The sequence below is a fragment of the Cavia porcellus genome, unplaced genomic scaffold (assembly GCF_034190915.1).
Source record: "Cavia porcellus strain 051 isolate PalLab524CR breed Dunkin Hartley unplaced genomic scaffold, mCavPor4.1 scaffold_10, whole genome shotgun sequence".
Lineage (NCBI taxonomy): Eukaryota > Metazoa > Chordata > Mammalia > Rodentia > Caviidae > Cavia > Cavia porcellus.
The window spans coordinates 21,858,840-21,883,173 of record NW_026947493.1 but is presented as its reverse complement, the minus strand read 5'-3'; the positions used below and the strand labels follow the sequence as shown (position 1 = coordinate 21,883,173).

At 34.9% G+C, this 24,334-nt stretch overlaps 1 protein-coding gene across 11 annotated transcripts in view; it reads right to left on the bottom strand.

Moving 5' to 3' along the window:
* Positions 1-3,761: 3,761 nt before the first annotated feature.
* Positions 3,762-24,334, bottom strand: part of Rbms3 (RNA binding motif single stranded interacting protein 3) — a 753,628-nt gene continuing 733,055 nt past the window's right edge. For 7 of the 11 annotated variants that reach the window (XM_063257078.1, XM_063257079.1, XM_063257075.1 and 4 more), the window contains 3 exons: positions 23,147-23,227; positions 20,300-20,427; positions 3,762-10,160 (listed from right to left, as the gene is read on the bottom strand). In XM_063257078.1, the coding sequence (XP_063113148.1) occupies positions 10,154-10,160; positions 20,300-20,427; positions 23,147-23,227 (216 nt within the window). In that variant the 3' untranslated portion in view covers positions 3,762-10,153. Of the gene's footprint in view, positions 10,161-20,295; positions 20,428-23,146; positions 23,228-24,334 lie in introns of those variants that run through there. The other 4 variants (XM_063257076.1, XM_003480157.4, XM_013144016.2 and 1 more) reach the window with 1 other exon arrangement.

Here is a 24,334-nt window from a genome sequence, read left to right as displayed (position 1 = left end):
AATCAAAAGATTGATCTGACTGAGGATAAAATCAATATCCAAGAGGAAAATTTTAGTCCAAGACTGAAGTGCTAACCTACTAAAGAGACTGGGAGAGAGCCAGAATGGGAGACAAGTGTGGTGAGGTGAGCGCAAGAGAGGGGTCTCCTGAGATGTCCTTGGAAACTCAAGCTCAGGTCAGGAAGATCACAGGGCCTATATTTTGTGCCAGGAGCCCAGGTTTCATGGGTGTGACCTTGAGAGGAGTTGCATCTGAAGATGTGATTTAGTCCAATGGCCTGCTTTACTGTAGAGTCACTATCTGGGTTGCATTACTATGTACACTAAAATCATAGATCACTTCGCACTTTCCAAGAGTGGTTCATGAGTGGCTCATAAGGTTGGTCAGCATTCGGTTTATCTTTCAAGCCACTGTTGTCACTGACTTTACTGCTACAGCCAAGGTGACATGGCTGGTGCTGTCAAATGGTTTTCTCTGTACGTCAGCATCGGGTCTAGAGGTCACAAACAATACTATGGGTCAAAGAAATGGGCACGGAATTAAAGAGGCAAACCCCAGCACAGGAAACAAATGAAAATATAAAAAACATGAGAAAACAAGGCAACAAGATGTATCCCAAAATTGCCAGAGCCCCTAAGGCAAATCCACCAGGGACTGAAGATGAGTAAATCATAAGCCATGTGACCAGAAATGTTTTAAAAGGTATTATCATTGGTGATAACAAAACAATAAGGTGCGTGGTGAATTTGAAGAGGATATAACTGAACAGATAATCAGCCAAATGAAAGAAATTATCAGCAACTGTAGAGAAAACCCTAGCAAAAAGTTAGTGGCCCTAAATAAACAGATGCAATATATCTTAACAAGCAATAAGAAAGTATGAAAAATGGATGCAAGAGGAGCTAGAGGACTCAAATAAGACTAAGATAAGAGTAACTGGAATTTTTAAAAAAATCAAAAGACAGCACAAAAGGGATAAAACCTATTTAAAAAACTAATAGTAGAAAACATTCTAGACACAAAGAATTTAACAGTTAAGCAAAGCATTCAGAACCCTGAATAACCATATCAGAAAAAATCCATGTCACATAATAATTAAAGTCCTAGAAATATTGAAAGGAAATAGAGAAGAAAGTATTGAATCACACACACTCATATATAGATATAGATGTTTTCTATCTATATCTATCATCTATTGATTTACCTAGCTATACCTATCTACGAACTACTTATGTATGTTAAAATTATGATAACCTTTCAACACAAACTTGAACACGAAGAGAGCTTGGTATGAAGTGTTTAAAACCCTAAAAGAAAACAACTTCCCAGATAGATATACTGTGTAAATTATCTTTCAGATTAATGAAATAATGTTTCTGTGATAAAAGCACATAAAGACATCCAAGATCAGTCAGGTGTGATGGCTCACTCCTGAAATCCAGACACTTCGGAGGCTGAGACAGGAGAATTGTTGGGATTTGAGGTCAGCCTGGGCCTACATAGTGAGTTCAGGGCCAGCCTGTACTACATAGCAAGACCCTGTTTCAAAAAACAAAACAGAAATAAATAAAAGAAATAAAAGGAATCCGTGACCAACAAACCAACACTCCAAAAATAGTCAAGACAACAAAAAAAGAAATAACAAAATTAACAATGCCAAAATGTCCAGTAGAAGGTAAAGAAAGCAGAATGGCAAAAATAAATAATAAATATCTGAAATGTCAATACCTACCAATTATAATTATCATTATAACTATTACTGTGAATGGACTAAATTAGCCAATCAAAAAGCATGGTTTGGCAGCATGAATCAAGAAACAAAATCCAATGGCATGGTGTATACAAGAAATGCATCTCACACAAAAAGAAACTCATATATGAAAAAAATGAAAGGATGAAAAACAATAAACTATGCAACAGTAGCCCTAAACAAAACAAAAACAAAACAAAACAAACAAACAAACAAAAAACCAGAAGTAGTATTTCTATTCTGGAAGTGAACTTTAAGCCAATGTTGATCAAAAGAGACAAAGAGGGCATTATATATTGGCTAATGAAACTATTTAACAGGAAGAAATAACAATTATAAAATATATGCACCAAAATGCAGTACACTCAATTTCATAAAATAAACACTAGTGGATATAAAAAATCAGCTAAACATTAATACAATAATTGTGCTTTCAATATGACACTATAGAAAATAGATCAACAAAACAAAAACTTAGCAAAGAAACATCAGAGTTCAAACAAATATTTGAATAAATGGACTGAATATCTACAGTGCTTCATCCAACAACAGGATATACATTCTTTTCAGTAGCACATGGTATGTTATAGTTTCTGCCGGAATGTCCTCCAAAACTTCATAGATATCGGGGCAGGCCTTTAGATTATGTGATTGATTCATGGGGGAAAAACATTGTCAGCTCTTTCAAAGACAGAGAACTAACTTTTAGAAATATTAAGAACTAAAAAAACAAAAAACAATCTCTAACATGAAAGACCCAATTAAGAAATGGCAACTGTAATGAACAGATATGTCTCAGAAGAAGAAATCCAAATGGCCAGGAAGTAAAAGTGTTCAAAATCACCGATTATTAGATAAGTTCAAATTAAATGCATTTTATCCATGCTTTTATTAAATGCATTTTATCCATGCTTTTATCCTAGAAAGCATGGCTATCATCAAAAAAATCAAATAACACATGCTGGTGAGGTTGTAGAGAAGAAAAAATTCTTCTACATCATTGATGGGAATTTAAACTAGTAGAACCACTATTTAAATCAGTGTAGAAATCCTCAAAAAGGGAAAAAATAAAACTTCCACTTGACCCTCCTATTCATCTTCTAGGTATCTTCTCAAAAGAGTCATAAGTCATCACCTTACCAAAACACATACATAACCATGTTTATAACAGTACATTTTATAACAGTTAGATCTTGGAAACAACATATAAGTCCAACAACAGATGAACAAAGAAAATGTGGTATTTTTAGATAATGGGGTATTACTCTGCCATGAAGATAAAGTTGAACTATTTTAGGCAAGTGGATGAAACGGGAATATAACAGTATGTAAAATAACTCAGATACACGTTTACATACTGTATGGCTTCTCATGGGGATATCTCTTTGACTCTCTCCCTTTCTCTCTGATGTTAGATAAATAGAAGGTAGGGAGAAATTAAAATAATTCCCCAAATTATGTATTCTGAAGGTTCAAAACTGTTTTAAATTATATGTTAATTTGCTTCATTCATACTACTATTTTCTTTTTGCTACAAGAAAGAAAGGCTTTGTTCTTTTGTTTGTATCTTCTTTGCAACAAAAAGTCATTTTGCTCTTGTCTTATTTTGTTTTATTTCATTTTGTTTTGGTCTAGGATGTACTATAACATTGTGATTATCCTTTTAAGATCATGATACACAAAATAGTAACTATTTTGTTATGAAATTTTGTTTTATATTTTTATGGAAATAAGAATGTGTTTTATATTTTCTTTATCAATATCTATGTATATTAAATAAAAATAAAAAAGAACTAGGAAGAGCTGGCAGACTCTGGCTTTTTCAGCCCTTTACATAAACAGAATCTTCCCTTAGTTTTTAATTTTTTTTTTTATTCACTGGTGATGATCTTTTCTAGAGAAACTCTAGCAGTGTGTCTAAATGTGTCTAAATACAGAGACAGCTTCCTCCCTCCCATCAGCTCCCACAGCAGGTCTCTGAACAATTACAGACAAACACAACAGCCCTCCTTTATTGATTTTATTTTCATTTTTTATTGAAAGCTTCATCAAATAAAACAAATTTAAACCTAAGATCCACTGATCTACAGAAAGCCCAAGAAACAGGGAAAATGTGGAATCTAATTTAACTGTGGTACAGATGAGAAAAAAAAAAAGAAAAAAAAAACAGAAACACCATTATATTACAGAACTTTTCATGACAGAGACAGCGATACAAAAATGCTTTTAAATAAGGTTTAAAGTTGAGTGATGTTTCAGGAGTTCCATGAAGTTGAGTATGACCTGAAATAAGGGTTTTAAAGAAGCTGTGTCCCATTTTTCTTAGAAACTCCGTGTCTCACAACGGGTATTTATACATGTAGTTTTCAAATTAAGATTCAAATTATACTTTTAAATAAATGGAAGCACTTACTTGCAGAATGGGGAAAGATTTTCTTCAAGTATTTCTTTGAAATTAATTTTATAGTTCCTGAAAGGTATGAAATAACTCCTTGTTTTGTGTATGATGAAATATCACACTTTGGGGAAGAGGACAGAGCATCTTTCTTAAAATTTCTAAAACCAGAGGATTTAAATACAAAGTATAACATTAATGTTACACTTTGAACCTATATAAAATGTGATCATAAGGGTTTTCACCGGAGTATCAGTCATTCAGCCTCGATACAGTGATACAGTCAAAATATAACAAAAAAATAAAATGCATTTTTCATTAAACTTGAATGAGTGCACATTTAACTTAAAGCTATTATATTCTTATCACAGAAATTGTGTTTATTTATTCAACTTTCAGTAGAGTGAATGAAACCAAAACACTTTTCTTCTGAGAGAAGCCCAATCCTTGGCCACAGTATTTTTCTTTATATTCTGCAAGAATACAGTCAACTCTCAATTATTTGTGGTGAATGGGTAAAGGATATTATGAATTATTAAAATTCAGAGTCTACAGTGCACCGATGCGAGTTTTCTTAATGACTTCAACTCTCAATAAATCAGTAGTTAAGTAACAATTGACTCATTTGAATTTTACTTCCAATTTTTTTCCCATCCCTAAGGTGAAATACTAATGAATGGAAACAGTGCCCAAAGCCTAATTCTTGAGCAGAAAAGACAGATATTCAAAGTGGACAATTAGCCCTTCAAAAATTGAGAGCGATAGTATATTTGCAAAACTCAGAAATGGGGCAGTTTTAGGAAAAGCTCCACTGTGCACTCAGTGGCCTTGTGGTTCTTTCTGCAGACTCCAAGCTCGATGATTCTAAACTCAATTCCATAATCTTCCTGGGTGGAAGAAACTTTTCTTAATGCTTTATTTTCCCACCTCAAGATACACAGAGGTGAATATTGAGAGCTTGCTCATCTCTGTCTCTCTCTGTGTCTCTCTCTGTCTCTCTCTCTCTCTCTGTCTCTCTCTCTCTCTGTCTCTCTCTCTCTTTGTAGTTGTTTGTTTGTTTTGATGACAAGTGAACATTTATATGCTGGGGTAAAAACCACACTTAAAAGAAATCATTAATCTAGCATGAACTCCTCCCTATGACTTCATAGAAGATCTTTGGGGCCACTTAGGTGTTCAGCATTGAGCTTTTAAACTTTTCTGAACACATAATCCACAAAACCCAAACCAAGAATATTTGGATTAAGAGACCAATGTCATATTTTAAAATATTTGGTAAGAAGTGTTAATCTTGGTCATTCCCGATTGTCTTCCAGTGTGTAATGGACGCTATCTATTTGTAAACCAAATATATTCATTAATGAAATTTCATTATCATTTTGCCACAGAAAACATACAGTGTTCAGAAGCAATAAGGCTGTTTAAATGCTGTCAATCCCTCAGATGGACACGAGAGGCTGTCAGGTTCAGGAAACTTACAACTGTGTAGCACCCAGCCACAACAGCATGAAAAGTAAGATCCATCCTTTAACCTTACTCAGGTCAAAGAAAATAGACCAAGATTCGATGACTTGTCATACTGTGATACAGTGCATGATTACTCAAGTGTGCTGAAAGTTGTTATATATGTACATAAATGTTGTCCCTTGTTCAGTTTAAAAATCTCTAAAAACACTTATTACTGAAATACAATAATTTTTCTCTGCTTATCAATTCATCTGCAGTGGTTGATGCACTCAAATTGGGAATGACACTGAATTGTTGAATGTATTGTTATCTATTTACATCATTATCTGTCTAGACAGCCCACTGAAAGTTGTCTTCAATCATGGAAAAGACCACAAAGGTCCTATTTAAATCAAATTTCACTTTTCATTAATGGAGATTTTAGGCCATTATAAACATTATATAGCCGTAGAAGAGACATCTCAATTATTTACTTTTTTGAAAAAATCAAAATTCAGAGCTGTTTTTGGTTATATATGAATGAAAAAATAATTCTTTAAGTTTCTGATAGGGCCAGTGTCTTTTGTTGCCATAGTGAAATAATGTGAATTCTTGGCTTCCTTCAGCCTTCTTCAGTCCTTAGCCTCCACCTCCAAGGCAGGAGGAGCACACTTTTAATGCCAGGCTATCTTGCATTAGAAAGAGGTGAAAGGGCGTCATATGTTTTTCAAGATGGTAAATCTGCTGAAGCCATACAAATAATTAATTCAAGTAAAACATGAGACAATACTGTCTGAACTGTTGAAATTTACCAAGGAAACAAACAATGTGGGCCAAATTGGAGTTAAATAATGGATTTTCTTTAAAATGTTATTCCAGCTTTTATATAAAAGACACATTAGCATTGAAAACCAAATCATCATCAGCACCTGCTAGCATTCCCTCTAGTTCACACAATCTGAATTTTGTTGTCCTTTCAAGATATGGCTTTGCTTTGGGCGCCTCTGGTTTCTACACACTGTGGTGTTCTTTTACTTCCAAATGTGTAGGATAAGTCACAGCAATGTCAAAAGGAAACAATGAAGCAGGTAAGTACATGTTTGGTAAGTCACAATACAAAGAAAATTAACTTCATGTAAAAAGGATTTTAGTCCTAAATAAGATTAAAATCCCACAATATATGTTGCTAACTAAATTAGTTTTCTGGTATTTGTGTATTTTGAACACATATTTTGATTTTCTTTCTTTTTCCAACAATTTAATGCTGCTTACCTGTCAAGACCCCTTCCCTCTCCCCAAGAATGGATTCTTGAAAACAGTTCCTAGGTCAAATGACAGAATAGGGGTGCAATTTGGACATGCGCATTTTTTTTTATCATTTTGTTTCTTTTTGGTTTGAAATAGCACATTTTATAGAATTTAATGATATTAACAATCCAAACGTAAAACACACATGGGCACATAAAATGACAGGGAGAATAATTTCCTGAGACTACTAAAATTTCATAGTTGAAGAAAAGTATCTGAATGTATAAATAAAGCAGCAGTTTTGAATAGAAACAAGAAGTTACCTAGGCACATTTATCAGCCACATGTTAGCTACCTCTTACCCTCACGGATGAATGTGTGGATGAGTCTTTCTTTGTATCATATTAATATACATTTTTGATATTTTTTACCGAAAGAAATGAATCCATGTTGGCTTTATATTTAAGTGAAGTATTCTTAGGATAAACCTTATTGATACAAAGAATTTCAAGTGCCAAAAAGAGAAATAGAAAATATAGTTCCCATACAGGTTTTTTTGCATTATGCGGAACCCTCTTTCCAAAATAACACCACCATTGCAATACATGGGAAGCTGAAGGATACAGTGGAGAATGTTTAAATCTAGGATTCTCTCTACAGCATGGAAAACCATCAGGATGTGACCAGTTGAGTTTCTGTGTGGCATACGCCACATATTGTTGGTGTATTTTGCCAGTGGTTAAACTACATATATGAGCAGTCAATCTGGGTTTGAGCTTCCATCCATGGGCTTGCAAATTTAAAAAAGCAGGATCTATTTAAACAGTGGACTATTAGCAATTTCATATGAGTAAAACTCTGTATTCATCTCCTTATTCATACCCACCTAATGAGAATACTGATTTGCCTTTTATATTTTTTTTTTGTTTTTTAAAAGTCTACCCTGTGTTCTTTTATAGTGCACTTAGACATTTTCCTCTTTCTTCTGGGCAAAGTCAGGTTCCGGTATGGTACTTACTTAGTTTATGAAAGAGTTTCTCTTTGTGACTGAAATGATTCATTCAAAATGCACTTCTAGTGAGTAGTTCAATGAACAAAATTTCATTTGCTTTTCTTCAATTTCAGTTTAAACTGTATATGTTTAATGTGACCTTGACGAATCAAAAGTGTAAAGATGTTTTCTAGGTAAATCGGTTTAATAATTTTAGATACAATTTTGTATCATTCTATATGTATATAGCTCCTTTGGCTTTAATGATTGATCAAAACTAGTTCTTTTGGTACTTATTGATATAAATCATACAATTTCTTGATTGTCAACTAGCATTTTAACAGTTTCCCTAAATCCCACTAGGAGAATCCGCAGTATTACTGGTACTTCTTGCCTCAGAAAATTAAACTGACATAAAAAGGTATATTTTCTTTCTTTCAGGCAAGATCAAGACATGAATACACTGTGAAAAGAGACAAAAAGAAAACAACCCCTCCCCACCTGCAGCGTCAAAGTAGCCAGTAATGGTAGATGATGACAGGACTGCCGTGAGAAGACAAAACAAGGAGGTTACTGGAATTTAGGAGGAAGACCATTGTTAGGTTGTTACAAATACCGTGAGACCTTTGCAGGAGACCACTCACCATTTCACACAGTATCACTAAGCTTTTCCGACAAATGACATTTCAGAGACCTTCCAGGCCATGTTCAGGAAGTATCTTTAGTTCACAATCCACAGAAAGTAAGTCCAGCCTCTTACACATGTCTCTTGGCTTACTGTTGGCCATCAACACAGGTGTCTTATTGAAGAGAGCTAGCAAGGAACCATAAAAGCTTAAAAAATTAAAAGCTTCTTGGCTCAATTAATTGGTATCCAGAACTCTTCATGCTGGGACCGCTGAACACAGCCGGCGTGAGCTTCTGTTATAAACAAATATACATTTAAAAAAATTCTTTTTGCAGTATGTAAAATACCAGTGGAAGGTAATTTAAACAAACAACAAAGTAAGAACTGGTCCGGCCATTGTAGGTCAAATAAAATTTTAAAGAAAAGAACCAAAACAAAACAAAACAAAACAAAACAAGAAGAAGAACCTCTATCTTCTGGACTGTAATAGGGTATCACTTCATCTTTGGTATAAAATAGGCCATCCTTAGGCTGAATTTGATCACAACTAGGAAAGACTACAGAAATTGTCAACAATTTCTCTATCTATTGCTTTTTTTGTTTTTGTTTTTTGTTTTTTTGCACTTTTTGACCATAAGCTCCTATCTACTTACTTTTTTTTTTTGTTTTGTTTTTAATGCTCTTAGCTAAGTTTTGCAATGTGACAAGCAAAGCTGACTAAAAACTTTGTAAAGCTCATAAAAAAGACTGCAGATAAAAAGCACTAATGCTTTTGCTAGCAATCACGCTTTGTAAATAAAAAAATCTGCATTCTGCCCCCCAACACGCATTATTTCTAATGCAGTTGTTTTAAACCAACATTAATAACTTTACTGTAAAATGTTTTAGCCTTCTAGAACGATTTGTGTCAACACTTAAGACAAAGTTCATGAAAAGTCCCAGCATTTCCCAATTCTTGCAGTTGCCATGGTTTCTTTTATCAACAAATTTTCTTCAAATGAAGAAAAACGTTTTCTTTTAAACTGTACAGTTTTCTTCACCCTAAAAACGCATAGTCTTAAGCTTCTGTACCAGTTAAAGCTGGCACAATATTTCAATTCTTTCTTGAATTATTTTTTTAAACAAGACGTTGACAGCTTGCCTTGAGAGCTTTTGACGTCCTTAAAATTAAGGCAATTAAGATTCAAGATAAACCTTACCTAAAAATTTCTAAGAAAAAATAAAATAAGAAAAAACAACCCACCAGATTTAAACAGGAAGGGAAAAACAAAAAGTAGCTTAATTACTGAGGAAGACTATTTGCTTCCATATTGGTTTGCCCAACTCTTGACATCAGGTTTTCCATTAAAAAAAAAAGAAAAAAATAAAATCTATCTATACATTCAGGTAAAGTTTGAATTCAAATGCTCTTCCAGAGATAATGTTAACCTTCCATAGCCCCACCCCCCAGCCCTGGGATTTCTTTTCCTTTAAGTAAAAAAGAAAGGGTGGCAAAAATAAATCGTCAGACCACATGAAGGAACCATTTGCACAGCACATAAAGACTTTGTTTCACTGAGTATAATATAAAATTAAAAAAAAAAAAAAAAAAAAGAAGCCTTCCATTGATGCCTGTGCAAACTGGAAGCCAACTAAGTTCTTGTTCAGTGAAGTTTCTTCATTCAAGGCAAAATTTCAGGCGGACATTCTTCTGTTTATGGTCTGCAAAAACAATGGAATAAGAGTGGTCATTACATCACAACAGCTTTGAAATTGTCTTCTGCGCTGTTTGCCAGTGAGATCTCTTTAAAGGGTAGTGAGGTCTTTCACTGTAACATGCACATGAAATAAATTTTAAGCTTATATTTAATTAGAAAAGCATATTTAGCCTATAAAATTGTCAAATGCCACTTTCACGAATATATTCAAGCTAGAGAGTTTGATCTCATTAAATAAATTTAATTTATTGAAATTAAATTTAATAGACTAAGAGTCTCATTTTATTCAAAACAATAAATATTACAGACACACCTCACTTATACTCAGAGAGACATCTCTCCTGCTATAGTTTGGATATGGCTTGAGTATGTTCCCACAGAGATTGTATTTTGGAAGCCTGGTCTCCGGTATGGCGATGTGAAAGATGAAATTTTATGAGACAGTACCTAGAAAAGGTCAATGTGAATGCTGCTTTTGGAAGAGATTAAGATAGTTCTCATCTGATCCTGAGCTAAGTTTTGAGATCAAATTGATTGAAAAGAAGAACCCTTACCCCTTCCTAATCTTTGCTTCCTGTCTTGTGATATGAACTCTCTCACACTGGATCCTACCACATCATCTACCAGTGATCACACTGGATCCTACCACAACATCTGCCAAAGATCCCTTACCAGTGGCCAGAGAGATGAGACCACCTAACTTTGGATTTGCAGCCCACAAAACTGTGAGCTTAATAAATTTCATATAGTATTTAGCTTCAATTATTTTATGATAGCAATAAAACACAAATAAATACAACTTCCTATGAGCATAGAATCTACTTTCTAATATCTGCTTTGTGTTATACCTCTCCTGGAGTTTCTTTAAGTATTTATTTTTAGAACTTCCCTGGGATTCCTCACTAACTCAGTCAACAATGTGCAGTTCTCCACTATGCATCGTAATGACTGAATTCTATGCTGCCTTGTAGTATTACTAAGTAGAGTCACATAACCTTGACTGGCCTGAAACATAAGACAATTATTCTACCTTGTTTGTTGATCTCATCCAGATTTTAAATTCTTAGCTGGATGTGATAATTTGCACTTACAGTCCTAGTATTCGAAAGGCTAAGATGAGAAGCCTATGTGAACCCAGGACTTTAGGCCAACCTGAGCAATATAACAAGAACCCTATCTCAAAAAAAGAAATGCATTTCTTGCCATCAGAGTATTTTATTTCTACTTTTTATTCTCAAGGTATATGGAGAAGTGGAATGTGCATAATAGGTGATTAACTAGATAAATGTCGTTTTACTGTGTTTAATGTTTCCCAGATGGGCTGGGTTAACCAAAGCTCTGAAGTTCCATCTATATTAGAGGATTAGGGTTCTAAGGGATTGAATTTCACACTTAACTCTTCTGTTCACAGATTAGAACTTTATTAAAAAGTTAGGTTATGTTGTACAAAGAGGAAACTTTATCTGTTGGTCACCTTCAAATGGAGTCCTCTTCTTTCAGGGTATCGAACGGTAGAGAAAAGCTCTGCTGATTCTGCTCGTATTCAATTGCTTCACTCAGTAAACAAAACTCATGAATGCAGAGTCTAGGAGTGTAAGACCAGTGGCTGAGGCGGGGGCCCAAATTTCACTTAAATGTCTGCTGCCAGAGTCATGAGATCTGTACAGGACTGCCTTGCTCTCAGCAAGTGTTTTGGTTTTATTCAGATTTACGAAAGGCTTTCATAAATGCTTTAACTGCATTATATTTAGACTGAAATGGCCCAGACAGATCACTTCTGCCTAATTTGTCAAAGTCATAATGAGTTATTTATTGTTATTAGGAACCTAATGAGTTTTTTTTTTTTCCTGGAATCATGTATAGAAAGCAACAAATTGATAGACTATTTGAAATATTTATAAATAAGTTAAAGTCTCTAAAATTTCATCTTGTTTTCCTTTGTCTGTTACATGGTAAAATTGGATTTCTTCTTAGAAGGAATAAAATTACAATCTTCATAATAACAATAATGATAAGTTAAATCTTAGTAGTAGTAGTATTAAGAACCATGAGCTATATTTTAGTTCACTTTCTCTACTTTTGCAAATTATAGACTTACTCTGTTTCTAAAATCTATTTTGCTATGAAAACAAAATCTTGGTCTATTTTTGTGGACATTTCCATTTTCCATTGTGCATTGAACAGAAAATGTCTAAAACATCTTGATTTCTTCATTCAAGGAACAGCCATTCCATAAAAGACCCTTTCTGCTGAAGTACTTAATAGGCACTGAACACTGAATCATTAATGTTTCCTGGGTAGGCTGGGGCTACTTTTAGGTTTATAACCTTATATGATTGTTTCTTGTTATTCTTTCGTAATTTTTTGGCCCATAAAGTAGTCTCACTGCCACACAAAAACAAATGATTGAACTTTAAATATTCATCATTCCTAACTGAAGTTTGAAGGAAAATATTGCTATTTAATACAATTAAAATTTACTTGTGTCTGCCTTAGCTAAAGGGTGATATGCACATTTATGTAGTGACTGCACTGATACTCATAAAAACGCAATTCTACATTTTCCACGCTGCGCTCATCAGTAAGAAGAATATATTTAATTTAAAATTAATTTACGTGAAAGAGCTAAGTACTATAATCATGCACAAATTGTAAAGTACCTGCACATAGAACATAATACGACTCATAAGTACAATTCACACATTATCAGTATACTGACAATGTGTAGGAATTTGATGTTCATGGAAGTTCAGTTAGCCAGACAAAATTTGGAGAATAAAACTAGATTTCAATTCCAAGGGTAATGCAATGATTTTTTAATGTCAGAGTGAATATTTGTCGGCTGATAATTTTCTGGATTTAAGAACATGTCATTTTAAATTCTCTCTTTAATCTTCTCTTCAACAGCAGCAGAATGACTAGGTTGAGAAATAACAAACTATAATCTCCAAAATCTATTTTTTAAAATAATTTAATGATTCAGTACTTCTCAGAGTAATTGCTTACAGACTAATTTCATGTGATAGATATTATGTAAACAGCAGTATTTCATGGTCCAGAGTTTGGAAAAGTTGCATACTGCATTTTCACTGCTGGATTAGCCACAGGTAAACTAAAGATTAGGTAGGGCACAATGCATACACCAATGTAAAAAAAAAAAATACTTGAGGGAGGGAAGTCTAAAATGTTTTACATTAATATCAAAATTACTAATGGATAATCAATATATTATTACGCTTCTGTAGTATTTTAGATTTTACTGTCTTGGAAATCTACAGAAAGAAGACAGCACACACCCTGTTCTGTCAAGCAGTAAAACATCTGGAGTATGTATTTGGCCCCATAGAAGAGAGGTCATGTATATTATTATCATATTTTACTCTACTTTGAAGACTTTGAAGAGAACTGCAATTAAGGTAAACATTTCCTTTAGACTGTAGCTGGGTATTCCAAAACATTTGAACAAGGAAAGGCTGCAGAAGCTTTCTAACCCTCACTCCTGAGTCTATTGGTAAGTCCTACCTCTGTACTAGGGCCATAGCTCACATCTTTGGAGAACAATGATCTAATTCTCACACTTTTAAAAAAGAAGATATTCAGGCTCCAATAAAGTGAATGATAACTGAATATACAAAGCTAGAATAAGAACCATTACACATATTAGATTTAACTTTATTTGAAGACATTCTCTTTAGATTCTATTTATGTTTAAGGTTACTGCTTAACATAAAGAAAAACAGGTAATTTGAATAGGAATTGGAATGTTCATAAAATTTCCTTGATAGAATGAAGACATCATTTCCTCCTAGTGTGATAAGAGCTCAGAGTCCCTTTTGCATTAATAGATTCTCTTAACAATGGGGAAAAAAAAATCCCTCCACAAATACAAAATGCAAAGTACTGTTTTAGCTAGCTCGTAGAATTCAGAATATTTAAATATTTACTGATAGATCCCAAATACACTCTCTCTTATTCATAGACTCATTATTTGCATTGCATCCACCTTTCTTTTGTGATCTTTGGTTGTGATGCTGTCATTTTCTTACAGTATCCTTAGTGTAGACATTTGGATGTTGAAGGTATATGTGAAGCCTCAAGCTGCTTTTCAGGGGCACTAAGTTGCCTCCTCAGAATGTCATACCCACAGGAGGTTAGCTAGCATTTAATGAGAAAGGCCAGAGGTTTGTACCAAGTACTGTAAGCTATCCATATCTCAATTAGCATAATGATGGTTAGAAATGGGTTGCCTGATGAAAGTAGGGGCATGTTAATTATCATAATGATGTTGGAAATGAGCTGCTGCTTGTGAAATCTGGCTTGTTTAAAATAATGTGGATTGGCTAAATTATCTTAGAAATACTTTTCCAATATATTGCAACAGGAAGGAACATAAAAGGATCTTAGGGACATCCATAGTAGACTATAACTAACTTCAGGAAATTGCTGGAGGCTTGATCTCAAAACAAAACTGTCATGAAGTAGATGTCTGGTAGCCCCACTGAGGATAATATAGTCCCATGTCTAGAAAATGGTCAAATGTAGTCAGACTGAATTTCTCATGGTGGGTATAATCAGATAACTTTAAAAAGCACAGCAGACTTGTTAAACACACTTATATCTGTATAAGCTGTTATATGCCTGCTTTCTAGGGAATGCTTGTTTGATAACTGTCACCCTGAGTGATTTAAATCCCTCAAACTTTTTCCTGTGAAGGTTACTGATGAAAAAGAGCACTGTGTGCGTAAAGTAAATATTTAGCTCCATTTCCAGTGCATTATTTGAAAAATCTCATGTATTACCAAGATGTAGGTTAGATTTCCTTGGCTGACATTGGTAAAACTGATAATCTTCAAAAGTATTTCTCTTGGTATGTTGTTTCTTTTTCAATTAATATTTTGTTGTTTCAAGTCAGAGGCTCAACACTTTTTGCATTTCACAAAGAGGAAAGTAAGGATAGAAAAAAGACCTGTTAATTTTTTTATCAGTTTAAAGGACTCTCTGCAAGGCAATGCATGTGATTTTTTCATGTTATACTTTGGAAATGTTCCATATTGCAAGGTGCTTTTCTCTCTGGTTGTTGCAGTAAGGATCATGACCTGGAGAACATCCCTATAACGTATATTCCTTTGTGCGAAAGCCTATTCCTTCAAACAAGGAAGTCATCATCATTTTTATCAGCATGAGAACATGGGATGGAGGATTTTATTCTGGATATTTATGGTCTTTTGAAACTTAAGTGTATAATACTCCACAGCTCAATGCAAATGAGGTAAAACCCCATTTTAACCCCATTTTAAGCACATTTAAACCATGAAAGTTGTATGTTGTCAGACTCAGACTTCCTCACATATTTCAAGGATAAATCTTGAAATTGAATCACTGTAAAGATAATTAAATTTCTTGTCCATCTCTATAGCCAGACCCTCTGAGACTTTTGTCTTATCTGCCTCTGTTATTGGTCAATGACTTCCTTGATTGCTCTAGAATTGTAAAGTCTTTATTTTTCTGATTTTCAACCTGACCCTCTACTGTACCTTCCTAGTCCTCCATCACAATCCCTTTTTGTTTTTCCTGCCTGAACCAGAGCAATATCAGACTGTTGATTTCCATTGCTTCCTAATTTGTTGCTTTTCCTCAGCTAGAAGAAAAGATAGAAAAAAGGAGATGCTGTCCAAGCGCCTCAATATGGCATCTGATATTAGAATCTGGGTGTGCCTTTCTAGGACATTCTACTACTGTCCTTCCACTTCTTAAGGAAATCCTCCCTGCTTTAACCCTGGATTTGGGTCAAACTGTGACACCATCTGGAATGTACTGTTTCCTGCAAGACCTTCTCCATTTGATGTGATCTTCATTGAAGCATACCAATCCAGGAGAAATGAAATGCATTCTCCTCTTACTACAGACTTTTGCAAGACTTTTTCATTTTTACAGTTAAGATATGTATGCCTTTGCTATGGATAGATTTAATTCCACCCTAGATTGTTAAGTTTTGAGGAGAGAGACAATTCTTGTTACAGTAACTGGTGTGATACCGGTACTACTAAGGGAACTAGGACCTGGACCTGGAGGTGAGAATCTGTGAGATAGGGGTGCTCTGTGTGAGTCAGACAGAACTTTCTCCCCTGTCACATCATACTATGATCATGGAAAGGTACTGTATTCCCAAATGAGGACATCCTTGAGAAACAAGAGAATGTCTCCTGTGGAATGACAAGGAGGGAAAACTATAGCTCAATTCATTAGTTGGGGTGGAGCAGAGGTTCCTCAGAGTTGCCAGATGGGGGAAACTTGCATCTTAAAAATAATCCTTGAAATACTCGCCTCTGTACTAAAACATGAGGCAGGAGACCAAATGACAGGCTTTTGTGAAAGCAACTCCTTGGCGCGTTATTACCTGGGTGCAGGTAGGCAGAGAGAGCAACAAAGATCTCTGCCTCAACAAAGTTGTGTGCTCCTTTCATAAGCTTGCAAAGAGGGCAGGAGAAAGGTTTAGCAAATATCTGTGGTTAATCGGTTCTGGCAGCCTGTGTCCCAGTGGGCAAAGACCGTCAAGTGTCTCTGGTAAAATTTTTGGGTGTCTGCAGATGTCTCTAGTCCTGCAAAATACCTTTTCATAGTTTTCCCCCTTTCCTGTGTTTGTGGATGGCAGCCTCCAAGGAGTGCAGAGCTGAGTTCCCTGAATAGATTAATGCTTCTGTTGGTTCCGAGGCTGGGGCTGGGGGTGCCAGTCCAGGTTGGAGATTTACATCTTCTATATGCATGTTGGTGGTAAAGTCATTTCATGTAAGCCAAATCATATAACTTTATTTTTTGTAACTTCTTTTTTTTAAATTTAAAAACAAAGCAAAACTAAAGATAGAAAGGATACAGAATTTCAAACCATATAGGAAATTAATGCTAATTAATATATTGCATATTTTTATCTTACAAGTAATTGTTCAGGTTATAAGACTTAGGCATGAAAAAAATGATCAAACTTTTTTTTGAAAGCGCTACATTGATTTCTGAGCTCAGTTTGAATAAATTATCCTATACAAAGTCAAGTTTCCAAGGGCTTAATGATGGCTGGCCTATCCACATTCCTCTGCTACTCGCTCCTCTAGTCCAGGACACTCCAGCCTCATGTTTCCCTCCCCAAGTTTTCTAAAAGCCAATTTCCATTGCTTAGAATGCTCTGTCTCCAGTCTCTCCGAGGTTAACTTTAAAATCACTTTCAGTCCCCAGCAGTATAAGAGGCCTGCTCCCATACTAAATCCTAGAACTTTAACTGATCACTTCTATCAGAAGAAAAATTTTGAATAATATGCTTTGCAACTGTTTCTTTTTTTATTGTTTTTGATTGACCCATTGTATATGAGTCTCTTGCTAGTAGAAACTAAAGTCCAAAAGAGTGGGGAGAAATATATGTCTTCCATTGGTTTTTTCCTAGCACCTAGAAATGCTGGTTGTCTAACAGTAGATGACCAATAAATAATTGATGGTTGGATGAACAGAAACATTGCGTTCATTTATCTAGAAATTTAACTATGAACAGGAAAGTTCTAGGATACAAAACTGCTCATTTCTTCATTATGATTTAGGAGATTCGAGGCAAGTTTTGCCTACTCACTGAGCCTTATGAAGTATACTTGTATATCAGTCAGGGTTTTCTAGTGAAACAGACCAAAAGATAAATATAGCATGATGGCCAGCTAACAGAAGAGGATCATAAATTTGATCCCAGTGTTGGTAACTTATCAAGACCATGTCCGAAAGTAGAAAATAAAAGGTAGGAGTTTGGTGATATAGCTTGGTGTAAAGGTAAAGGCCCTGTTTTCAATTGCCCGTATTAGTTTGAAGAAGATAGATAAATATAAAAACGGGGCCAGGATTTAGCTCAGCAAAATAAGTGCCTGTCTGGCAAGCACGAGGTTGTGAGTTCGATCCCTGGTACCAAGTGAATAAATAAATAAAATAAAAATAAAATAAATACATGCAAAAACAGGAAGGGTAGGGGGAGGTGTGGCTGACCAAAGATCCAATGGCATAGTTTCAGGCTGAGTCTGAAAGTGGAAGAGGAGGAGAGCTGGTGTTGTAAATGCCAGCACTCAAAATCCAAGTTAAAGTCAATGTTCCACTTCAGTCCAAAAGCTGGTAAAGACCAGTGCTGTTGCTCGAGCATTCACACAGAAGCTCCCTTTCATTCCTGGAGGCCCAGTCTCTCTGTTCTGTTCATGCTTTTAACTCAGTGGATGGGGCCACCTACCTTAAGGTGAGCGATCTGCTTTATTCAGTTTACTCTGTTTTACTGACTCAAATTTTCATCTCATCCCAAGTCACCTCTATGAACATACCCAGAATCATGCTTCACCAAAAGTCTGAGGACTTTATAGCCCAGTCAAATTGACACATAAAATCAGTCAGTATACATAGTCTCTCATTTCCCACCAGTGTCTTTCACTCTGCTTTCACATAGAATATATATGATACTTTTTCCACATATAACCCACAGACCAGGATAAAATAAAAATGTAATATGCCTGATCAGAGAGTTAAGACCACCAGGTTGTTTATTGAATGACAAGTGATTCATACAGGGTGTAGGGAAGTTGAAAAAAGGAAAATAGCCTGATTTACTCAGTCACAATATTTTTGGAAAGTTTTGATTGATAACAATAGCTATACTTTATATTTGTTAACTAGTGATCTGAGCCAATTTAACTTTTACAGCTAAACTTAGGAACTAGACTGCATTCAGAAGATTCCATTGCCTTGATTAACGCAACAATAAGTAAGTCTCCTAATGTGTAAGGAAGGTACACAAGATTCTCTTGGCCAAATTTCAATCCTGCTATTCTCAGCTCTTTTCTTGACGATGCCTAGACCCTGTCCTTGCCTGGTCTACACAGTTTAGGTCAATTCTTGACAGAATCCTCAACCTTTGATATTTAATCATTCTCAATGTCTGATCAGTTTCTTCATTGCTAACAATTCATTTATCAATTCTTGATCTGCTTTCAATAAAAATGCTTTTAACTCAGGTTAGTAATAGGTACGTTACCCTGCTGTTTTGATGTGGTATTTTTTGATTCTCTGACCCTGTCTCTCTACTGATTGCCTATGCATATCCAGCTGTCTTTGTTGCATTCTAAGTTGAGCCCAGTTTCTGTCTCCTATTGTGATAGTCTTGACACATAATGAAATTATCCTGAATAAAATCCTTTTTGTTCTTTTAATGAGTAACTGAGTAGTATTTTTCTTTCACAAGCAAAATGATGACAAAGAAGTGGAGCCAGATTCTTCAGGGAGGACCAGCTGGGAATTCATTCTTCTCCAAGGGTTTGACTGTTATCTACAAAATAGTTCACGTGCCAAGGCCTCTTCTATAGGCTTTTCCTTCGTTAATTCCCTTGGTCTCACCACAAAGATCTCAAATTATTTTCTGATTACAAAGTCAAATGTACTTTCCTTTATGAATGATTTAGGAACCATCAAGAATAAATTACTACTTCATATTACCAGTTAATACCTGAGAATCTATTATTTTGTATTTTGCAATATCCTTTTTCACAAATGTTTAATTGGATGTCTAAAGGAACCTTGCAAACGGTGTATCATTATCTTCATTTAATCGTAAGGAGACTGAGAACAAAATGCCACTTTACCCCACACATTCAGATGCGAATGCTGCAACTTTGCCAAGAATATATAATAGATTATTTTCTAAAATGAGTATATGTGTTTCTTTAGTAACAAATAACCTATAATTACTCTGACCATATGACTTGCTTTGACCAATGAGCCAATACAATAGCTGAGGAATGATAAGGAAAACTCAAGAATGCTTACTCTTAGAATTCTGAGAATCCCTGTAAATTTATTTGCTGGAAAAGCAGAAATATGTGGCTCAATCATTTTCTTACCCTACTCAACAGCCAGTCAATTCTCTGGAGCCAAGTTACATGCTTTGAGTTCACTCAAGATCAGGTGAGACACTCTCCTGAAGGCAGCCCAAACCAGCCACATAATTATGAGCTAAATATATACTAGTCCTTAAGTTTGGGGTTGTTTCTTTGCAACATAAAGTAACAGATACACCAGAAAGAGTACTTTCAAGATACTTGATCTTGAAGGAAAGAGTTCAGCATAGCCCAGACTTACTTAGACTGTTGGTAAGAATATGCAGGTGCGTGTTCGTTGGACGTGTCCACCGCTATCTGTTGCTGCTGACCACTGGTGTCCTGGGAAGAAGGTGCCACTGTCTGGGGAGAGGTATCAGCAACAACACCCTAAGGAGGCAAATAAGTACACAAAAGCCTTATTTGCTTAAAGCAAAGGGTCCTCATCCAGAGATGGTAAATACCCCTGTGTTGGGTTTGAGCAGGGATGCTGTCAACTGTGTGAAGTCACGATATGTACTCAAAAGAAAACATCGGTGTGTGTCTAGATAGGGGTTGAAGAAGTTGTCTTGATGTGATGCCAATAAACAGTGTAATCGGACGTTCTTGGAGTACCCAAGAAATCAGAAAATCATTTTGCCTGTTCTTGCAACTTTTAAATACTAGTTGTATAAATCATATGAAGTGACAATTTATTAGTAAAAAATATTCATGATTTCTATAAGTATTAGTATACTCACACAAGCTGCTGGGGTATAGCAAATGTTATAGACATTTTAGCAAACCAGTGGACTCTGGCATTAATAAAAATCCACAGTAAAGATCAGATGTTTTCATAAAGAGTGTGCTGAGTAATTTTTCCATTCAATAATTTGATTTATTTTACTTTGCTTTATTTTGTAAGACATGAAGTACAATTTATTTAGTGGTCTTAAGAAAAAAAGTGGGGAAATAATTTTGTCCTTAATTTTGGTTTGCCTTTCTATCACTGTCTCCTGTGTTTTGTTTCTCACAGATGCTGGCAAAAACAGATTTCTAGCATTTTCATCAGCAGGGGCATAGGTTTGATGCCATGGGAGTGATAGGTGATGATGATTTGATCTGATTATTAATAGACTTGGGGGCAATGTGTTGGATATCTGCTGTGATGAGTTCTTGGTCAGTCCTTTGTCATTAAAAATCCCTGAATTTTTTCTTTAGAATCTGAAAAAATCTCCCTACAGTCATCTATTGTTTTCTTTCTTAAAGGGTTGTTTGCTGTTGTGTATTTTTCTGAGCATCCCACCAACATTTATTTATCTGAATACAGGAGAATGATAACTGTTTCTACATAGACAATGCATCAGTGTTTTACTTCATAAATCAAAATTCAAGGCATGTGTCAGAATACATTTATATATTTCTCAGTGAATTTCTTCTTTCCAAACTCTGCATTTAACTATAACTAGACTATTATTAATAGGAAATACCATCAACTATGTTTCATTATTTTATAATCATTAAAATGTGCTAATTATTTAGTTAAGCCTATGCTTTTGGTGTAGGCATACAGAAATGCAAGTATATGGCAGAAATTTATGCTTACAGTGCCTGGAAAGTCCAAATTACTACCTCAGAGTGTAGGTGTTTTTAATAGATAAACTTAACCAAGAATGTGAAATTTCATCACAATAGTCTTCAAATTCTGAAGATCCAATTAAAACTTTTTAATATGGTCCATTGTTTTGAGATCCATACATCTAGAACACACAAAAGCATTAAACATGTCATGCTCTTGGATTTCTAAACTACATAGCAGTATTCTATTAAGCATCTGCACTTTCTATACCTTAATATAAGCAAGCACACACTACACACAAAAAAATAAATAAATACCTTTTTGAAGAGATCCAATTAGTCTCTAAGGGTTTCCATCAGTCTCTTTATTGGTGCATTTTTGTGTGCAGTGGTTTAATTACCCTGTATACTGGATAAGCTATGAAGTAGCAAAGAGATCAATTCCCAAAGATTTTCAGTTGGTGACAAGAGATGCACTGTGATAACAATGTACGTGTGCATTGAGAAAAGGGGAAAGAAAACACATTGAAAGACAATGTGTAGAACCAGAGAAAATACACATCTAAAAGTTTTACCATTCTTTGCATAGCACTATTCTTTCTCCTTTTCTATGTAGCTTGAGGCTTTGTCCAGCAAAATAGGTTTAGAGTATATTGATTCACCGTTATTCTCATTTGTTACATATACAGTGATCATAGTGATCCACCTGTTTCTTTCCTGTCTATAGAGAGCTACAAATTTGTGATGACTTACTTAGAAGAACAGTAGTTTTACTGTTTTTGTGTGCGCATTTCTGTTTTGTGGTATCAGGGATTGAAGCCAGAGCCTCATGCATGCTAGGTAAACATCGTACTATGGAGTTACACTATTTACCAGGGCAGTGGTTTTTAATCTTTGGAATATATGGGAATCACCTGAAATCTTTTAAAAACCTGGATGTGTACTACATTCTCAAGATAAATCAGTAGGAATCTCTAGGGATAGAATCCAGGAATCAGTGTTTTTAAAGTTCTCCAAATAATTGTAATGTGTGGAAAAGTTTGAGAATTAGCACACTAGTATGGATGGCTAACATTTTAATGTGCATCTGGGTCACTCAGAAATCATCTTAAAATGAAAAATTAAAATCCAGCAGGGGTGAGTAGGATCTTACAGTTTGTGTTTTTAACAAATTCCAGGGTGTTACAATGCAGCTAGGAACTCTCTTGGAGAAAAAAGACACTGGAGATCTAGTACATTCAAACAGCTTTTCCTCCCTATTACTGAGTATTACGTCTACCACTTTATAGAGTAGTGGTTTATTCTCTGGATTTTTAAATGTGCAATGTGTCCTTCCTTCAGACTTCTGTATCAGGTTAGTTCATTTTATGTGCAAAACAAAACACAGGCACGATAGGGTAAGTATACATACTTTCATATACTGAGTTTGGACTACAAATTTCAGACCAGCACACAATTTAGACATGAGGATTTCTTGTGTTATAGGGAACCACAGTATAAATAACTGAGACTCATTTCCCTTTGTCTCTCTGGAAGACAGGATTAGACTTACTTCAATAGAAACAGCTGTTGGAGGCACAGGCGTGTACTGGGGAATGTAGGTCCCTTGCATAGGAGCTGCGGCAGTCATATACTAGAGGAAATCAAAGAAAAATGCATGTAAACCTGGGGTTTCAACCACACAGAAAATCAATTACCACAAGAGACTATTTTAGATGTATGGGCCACGGCCAATACATGATTAGTCAAATTATGTTTTGACCAAAAATAAGACAGGTTCCCAAACCAGCAATAAATAAGCTTTTCTTTTCTGATTCAATACTAACAGAATAGTATCTTCAATTTTACAATATCAGTTCAAGTTACTTTGCCCCAGTCCTCACTTTATGATTTTAAACATCTCCAACATTTCACATTTCACATCTAAACACCAACAAGGGTTAGGGTGACATCTATTTTGTTTCACTTTTTAAAATGTTTTTCTCCATTTTATTGCTAGTGTCTATCATACAGTAGGCTCTCAACAAGTATTTGTTGAATGAATGACTTAATATATTAATCTTAGTAGTTATTTCTTTTCTAATTAAAATTAGAGGAATAGTGCAAGAAAAAATTTATGTTACGTTACTCAAATTTGGCAAATGTCATTTTGGAGCTAAGGATGAAGTTTTCTTTGCTTCCTTCTCCTATTTCATTTTAAGTCAGTGTCATTACTTTTTCCAATTCTTCTAATTCTCAGAACTTTTATTACTGGGATAAGTAATAAAACAGCTAAATAATTTTCTATATGTTGTGATGTTTAATAAAATATGTATTCGACACAAAATGTATTTTTGCAAAGAAGAATGGGAGCTCATTTAATGAACACAAAATATGACCCATATTCTCATTTTTAACACATACACTCCCTGTAAATTCTATGGAATTAACCATGCTCCTCACTTCTAAAAGTGACAATATTACAAAACTTCATAACTAGAATCAACTCAGGAAACAAAGTTTTTCAGTTCATAAAGGATAAAGGAATTATTCTGATGGGCAATCAAAAGCCTCTGAATCTATTTCTCTGAATTTGTTCAGATAATTTATTAAAGCCATGCAGAGGAATCAAAAAGATAAATTCCTTGTACTGTGTATCATACCACTTTCAGTATTCAAGAGACATGATTTAACTGAAGGGAAATATTTTGATGGAGACTAACTTGCCTACTGCAGTTGCTTAATATTCATGGAAAATTAC